Raw genomic sequence first — 6,639 nt, 5'->3', positions numbered from 1 at the left:
TTTCTAATTGTCATTAATTAGTTAGATCCTTATAAATTATCGTTTTATCCTACTTATATGGCGATGCATATATGCTTGAGCTGATCAGCACATCAAATTCAGATATCTTTTGATTGTATTTCATTTTAAATTATTAGTATAAAACAAACAAAAGCAAAAGAAAATTAAACAATGATGTTTATTAATTAATATATATAGTATTTTATATATATAGAACATGTTCCAGTAGTACTACTACTGGACCACGTACATGAATTTCTTATAATATTATATTAAAAGCTGTATATATATACGTCTAATTTGCAAATTAAATTCAAGCTTTTGTCACTATGGAAAGAGACTATATATACTAATGGTTGCTTGTATCTCTCTCATGCATGACGTTCTTCTCCTAGTACTCCAAACGTAGCTTTTAAGTAGAATTTGTTCGTCTTTGGATCGACTAAATAATGTACCAATTTATCGCTTACTATGGACTGGACTCAAAATGTCTCAGTGGTCCATGATTGTCTTATATCTATGTGTCTTCATTTAAATTTACCAATTTAAAAAAAAAAAAAACAGCTTTATTGCTTGTTATTTTCTACCAACTTTGAAGACGTAAAAGATAGGGATCGAAATTGTATAGGCAATGCTGCCAAAACAACATTAATTCGTTCCTTTTTGTGAGAATTATTGAGGAGAATATCTCCCTGGCTTTAAGAGAATAACTAGTAGTACTAGAGTGTTGATAGCGTTTTAATTATTGACTAGTTATTTTGGAGTATAAGCTCAGATATAGCTAGACCCTTCCATGGGACATTACAAATAGTATCAAAGTCTATTTTAACTAAAAACATGGGACTTGAGTCATACTATCTATATGATGGTCTAACCCGATGAAATTGTCGGGAATTTAAGGGAAGAGATTGTGACGTTGGCAGTATTGAGTATTGATTGATGTATGTAGGTGGTGTATGAGATCTCACGTTACTTGAGAGTGAGGCTCTAATTATACTATTGACTAATCATTTTAGAATGTAGGCCCAGGTGTGGCTAGGACCTCTGCGGTGTTACAATCTTAATTTCTCTTTATTTGAATACTACTAATATGTTGGAGTAGGTTAGATAAATTAAGAGGCTCTTCTTTATTGGATGGTGTACTAATTAAGGTAATTTCACCCATCAAGAGACTTAACTTTGAAGCTCTTTAAAGTTTAACCACCTTTAATAATCTTTTATGATTCATTGGTTACAAAAGTTAAAACGCATGAGTTTAGAAAAACAAAAGGCATACATTAGAAAATTAAAAGGATTGTTAAAACCGTATATGGTTTAAGGTTGGGCTGGGCCTTGATTTTGGATTTGTAGCGGAAACCTGAGCCTGGCTCAGTGTTGCCCAACTATTTCTCTTATTATTACCATGTTCAATTTTCCTTGGGCCTGCAGGCTTTACAGAATTTTTTCTTTCCCAAGTTTGTGAGATTCTCTGTTTGGATCAGTAACCCCTAAACCTTGGAGATCAGCATATAAAAGTCCAACTTGATTTTTCTTTTCATTTATTTATTTATTTACTGAGAAATACTAATACCCACTGTGATGATTAATTAGATTTATCATTTATATTTGTCTTAATACTCTCTTTATGTGTAGGCCAAACTCTTCCTCAATAAGTGGGCCCAACACATATGAAATTGTTATAGTTTCTCTCATATTATATAAAATCGGCACTAGTCTCAAAAACATGAACAGGTAAAAAGATATAGATTTAATCATTTATATTTATCTTAACGGGCAGTAAACACCCGGACGTAACAAAATACATAACTCAACATTCTTAAAATTGACAATGTCTGTATTTTGAGTATAAACTGCATAAAACAAATGCTTTCTATTTTTTCTGAATTAGTTTCACTCCAATTGTCATTATTTAAGTTCTATATAATTTACAAGTGATCAGAGCTCAGTGTGAACGATATCCTCTGAAGATCTGCTGGTTTCCACAACTTGAGCATCTTCTTGCTGATTGATAAAGACATATTCCTTGTCACGGGAAGATAGGCAGTCAGCCGAGGGTTGTACAACTCCGTACCCAAAGCCTTCGGCAGAGTTGCAGTAGGTCTCTGCTGTGCCATCTTTCTTCTCTAAGTTGATGTTGCTAAGGACTATGTTTCTGCATGGAACTGTGTCACTGCAAGCAAATTTCATGGCATTTGGACTCTTTGTAGTCCCTCTAATGTTCCGGTAGACAATCTGGCTTATATTTATGGCGGACGTCTGACATTAAATCATCGAAAAATTATTTGTTTGTAAATGAGACATTATGAGTGATAGGATGATAATTAAAAAGAGAAATTATAGTTGTAGTCGTGAATATGCAAATGCCGTACAATTATTTTGAAAAAAATAAATATATACAAGACCCACATGAAAAAAAAATTAATTTTTTAATAATAAATTTAATTCTTTTTTAAAGCGACTGCACGATACTTGCATACTCCACGATTGCTCGTAATATTACTCAATTACTTCATCACATGCAAGAGATCGATCACAACAGGAGATTTCAGATCATGCGATGAAAGGAGATTGATGACTGTTATAACCTGGTTTTGACAAGCGGTTGGAGAATCGCAGTAGAACTGATCAATAATGATGGGATTTGATACATCTTCCATCCTCACATTTTGGAAACGAACTCCGCGAACATAACCAGAACCTCCCTATTCCAAAGCACCACAGTCATGAAAGGAATTTAAGGTCATTCCGATCCCATGAGGATTCGGAAAAAAGCTATACTTTTACCATGATAAGGAGTATAGTATCAATAAATTTCATATGACCACTAGCTTTAATAATCATTCTCATCACAGATATTCATTTTTCTTATTCACAAAGATAACCAATATTGTTAAGATATAAAATAAATAATAAAATCTACTTATTTTTATCAACTTAAATTTTTTAGACAAATGGTGATTATATATGGTATCAAAGCAGAAGCCTTGAATTTGAACCCTCACTCTACACTCGATTTCATTTAATTAAATATTCTATGTGTTGGGCTTACTCATTGAGAAGAAGTCTGGCCCACAAGTGAGGGAGAGTATTAAGATATAAAATAAATAATAAAATCTACCTCTTTCCATCAACTTAAACTTTTAGAATAAGTAGTAATTACATAAATATATAATCCTTCCTATGAATCTGTTAAGAATTAGAACTTGGGTCTCTGAAATCTGTTAAAAATCAAAATCAGCCCAGTTCGGTGCAACCACAGGTCCTACGCATGATTAGTGAACTACTTCGTAACGCTATGGTCAACTGAGAGTTTCAAGAACGAAAAATTTAGCTCGACCGAAGGTCTTTGACTTCTAATAAACTCGCTACAATTTTGGGTCTAGCGAAGTCTCAAGTACTTTTGCATATCTGTTCCAATATAAACTTAGCCTATATTCACTATATTTATAACTAAATTAGACCAAGTCTTATCATTGAATATGCCAACAGGATAATTTTAACTTAAAACCAGCTTTACCTGCCAAGTTTTAATCCTAAGGCCATTGCTAGTCTCCTGAAGGAATGCTGTATCCAAGACGACCTTCGAGACTAAACCGGTAGAGTTGTCTTTCCCAAGGCTTCCAATGCTGAGAAGAACAATTTTGCAGCAATATAAGTATCGTTAAAAAAAACTTCAGTTACAGTTCTCTATTCTATACTTTGAAGTGTGATCATATATAATCTGCCAATTTTTGCTAATTAGTTACTCCTTCTGAGGTAATGGGACTGGAAAATTCAAGGAGAGTAATGCCAACTTAAGATGGTACCTGATTCCATGTCCTGGTCCACAGTAGATCCTCTTCATCTTGATTCCAGAGCTAGCATTCACAATTGAGATGCAGTCATCCCCTGGATATTACATGCAGAATCACCATCATGGAACAGAAATTGTTAGTATGTTTCCCTAGCTTGGAGGCTAGAAAATCAACGTAAAGTCTCTAAAGGCTAATCAAATCTACTATTCGGCTTCAACTTCTATTCCTGCTACAAAAGATGGGGACGAGGAAAGATATGGACTCCAATATGGACAGAAAAAAAAACTATTTGCAAGCCTTTTTGTTTATGCACCTAACATAGCACTTAAGTAGGTTCCATAATAATGAAAATGTATTAGGCCTCGTTTGGTTACGCAGTTCAGATGAGATAAAATGAAATGTTTTGTTGAAAGTTAAATAAAATATTGTTATAATATAATTTTTTAATATAATTTTTGTATTGAGATTTGAAAAAGTTGAATTGTTTATTATATTTTGTGTAGAAGTTTGAGAAAATTGTAATGATTATATGAAATAAGATGAAATGAGATAGTTTGATTTTGTGTAACTAAATCGGTGTTAAATCTTTTATCATTATAATAAGTCCCACAATAAGTGGTGTATTGATATACTAAGCAGCTTGCTAGGAACAGAACTCGTATCGGTCTTGGATAAGGTTTGAACCTGTTCCAATTTTGCAGTCTTGGAGAGCAACATTAGTTGATGCAGTGATATGGATTCCATCGGTGTTTGGACTGTCTCCTGGAGACGAGACTAGGACTCCCGAAACTCGTATGGAATCAGACCGAGAAATAACAAAATGCATCTGTTGGCTGTTCTGGATAGTAAGGCCCTTTACCTGTACAGCTGAGCTTGAATCTATACTTAGTGCCTGCAATAAAACTCGCAAGTTAAAATTCTATTTGGCAATCCTAGTCCCACATGCATGTTCAGCATGAATTCTCTTGCATGTAGAAATGGTAACAAGGAGATAGATTCTTACTGTTGGTGCGCTTCTGCATGGCTGTAAAATGGGGAACACGCAAAAAGAAAAACAGGGGTAACTGTTATATGATGAAGTGATTTTCTTAGACATAAACCAAAACTATATACAGAGTAAATGTTAATAGATTACGTTTGATTTGTTCTTTTTGCAAGATGATGCCCACCATTTGCTACCTGAGCCATCAATAACTCCACCTCCTTGGAAAAGAACTCCATTTAGTTGGTTAAAATCAAGCCATGTTCGTGAGAACTTTGGATCCCAGTTTTTTGGCTCAGCTGGTGCTCTTATTGTTCCATCAATCTGCCCCCAAAATAAATCACGGTATAATTATGACCATGATGATATATAGAAACAACTAAGATGTGCAATTTAGAAAGCTAATGTTGATATGTGATCGAGTGAAAGTAGGCATATTAATTACCTGAATAACTAATCTGTCTGAGCATGGCCCTTGAAATCTTGTCGCATTAACTAGATATGTTCGTCCTTGGGGCACCAAAAATACTGATCTTGGCGTAGAGCATGCAATGTCCCACGCTTTTATGAATGCCTGATTGTACAATAGGATTAGATAACAATCAACGTACATCGATCATAACAATATATACTTTCATTAAATAGTAATGGTTGAACATGTTCAAGTTGGGGAGATCGGAATCGGTACTCAAATGATCACATCGATCTATAACATATATAATTTTCGAAGCTAAGAACCTTATTTCTATTGAGCCATATGATCATGAGTTGAAACTTGAGATTTAATTGAAAGACTTGGTGAAAAATAATGTTCATTCACTAAATTAATGCATCTGAATCCAATGCATGAATGTTTCTTAATTAAAGGAACACGAGAGATTTACCTGGGTGTCATCAGAAACTCCATCTCCATCCGCACCAAAGCTATCCACATTCACAAGAACCTTGGAACCTCGTTCACTGGTCCATGAAGATATTGGGGAAGATCCCATCTCATTCTCTTCTTCCATTTCCCAGCTTTGATCTAGTTCTTCAAGCATGCCAATGTCGTCATACACCACATTTCCTGCAACTCCATGATGAACTACTAACAGCATACCAAGAAAGGAGAACAATAAGAATTTGTCGTCCATGTTTTGGATATATTTTTGCAAGACTGATTTATTTGTATAAATTCAATGAACAGATTGGATTATACTTTATATGCACAGATTAGTTAAGAAAATGAAAGGTTTTGTGGGATATGGCTTGGCTTGAAAGTAGATGAAGGTGTTGCATTTTTATACATGCCCACACTTTAAGTTCAAGGAACTTTTTTTTTTTTTCCCACTAGTTCTTTGCTTTACTCTTCAACCAGTGTACAAGCAGCCTCTCCCAAGGAAAACAAAATAAAGAAAGGTTCGATCGGTTAGACCAAACAACAAGCACTCCGAATACAAAGCCTGCTGTGCATTTCATGCACTCCGAATTCTTTAAGCAAAAAAAAAAAGAACTATTCCTGGGTCAATTCCAGCTTATAAGAAGAGTCAGATTCACATATAGGTTCAGCTTCTTAATTGATAGGAAATGCCAGCCCAAACAACATTGACCATGCTCTGTTTTTTATATTTTGCACTAGATTTCAAGTTGGTTCACTCGGTTCCGTGATATTATATATTAGCCTATTGGACTAGTTTATATGCATTATTCTTACTTAGTATTCACGTCCATTGTAATTAAAAAGTAATATGGTATAATTATTATATATATTATAAGAAAAAAGTATATTTGTATTTATAATTTTGTATAATTGATTGCGTTATGTATTTCGAATAATTAATAGCATGCATTTTGTTACCTTTATTTTTTAAAAACTTTATTTTA

General features: G+C 33.9%; 1 protein-coding gene across 1 annotated transcript; it reads right to left on the bottom strand.

Annotated features, from left to right (window-relative positions):
• Positions 1 to 1,724: 1,724 nt before the first annotated feature.
• LOC109004009 (probable polygalacturonase At1g80170) lies at positions 1,725 to 6,036 on the bottom strand. Its single transcript, XM_018982380.2, has 9 exons — positions 5,661 to 6,036; positions 5,222 to 5,350; positions 4,930 to 5,100; positions 4,798 to 4,818; positions 4,479 to 4,686; positions 3,807 to 3,888; positions 3,518 to 3,626; positions 2,586 to 2,702; positions 1,725 to 2,256 (listed from the first exon to the last, which is right to left on the bottom strand). Exons 1-9 carry the CDS (start codon positions 5,907 to 5,909, stop codon positions 1,936 to 1,938), a joined length of 1,407 nt encoding a protein of 468 aa, XP_018837925.1. The 5' UTR covers positions 5,910 to 6,036; the 3' UTR covers positions 1,725 to 1,935.
• Between the last annotated feature and the right edge of the window lie 603 nt (positions 6,037 to 6,639).

The sequence above is a fragment of the Juglans regia genome, chromosome 13 (genome assembly GCF_001411555.2).
Source record: "Juglans regia cultivar Chandler chromosome 13, Walnut 2.0, whole genome shotgun sequence".
In the NCBI taxonomy this organism is placed as follows: Eukaryota; Viridiplantae; Streptophyta; class Magnoliopsida; order Fagales; family Juglandaceae; genus Juglans; species Juglans regia.
This window is presented reverse-complemented; position numbering and strand designations above follow the sequence as displayed.

Coding starts and splice junctions, on each gene's coding strand:
- LOC109004009 (XM_018982380.2), bottom strand. CDS start 5,909: ATGGACGACAAATTCTTATTGTTCTCCTTTCTTGGTATGCTGTTAGTA. Junction 5,101..5,221: donor CAGACAGATTAGTTATTCAG/GTAATTAATATG, acceptor TTTTGGGGGCAG/ATTGATGGAACAATAAGAGC. Junction 2,703..3,517: donor TTAGGATTAAAACTTGGCAG/GTAAAGCTGGTT, acceptor GCTTTGGAATAG/GGAGGTTCTGGTTATGTTCG.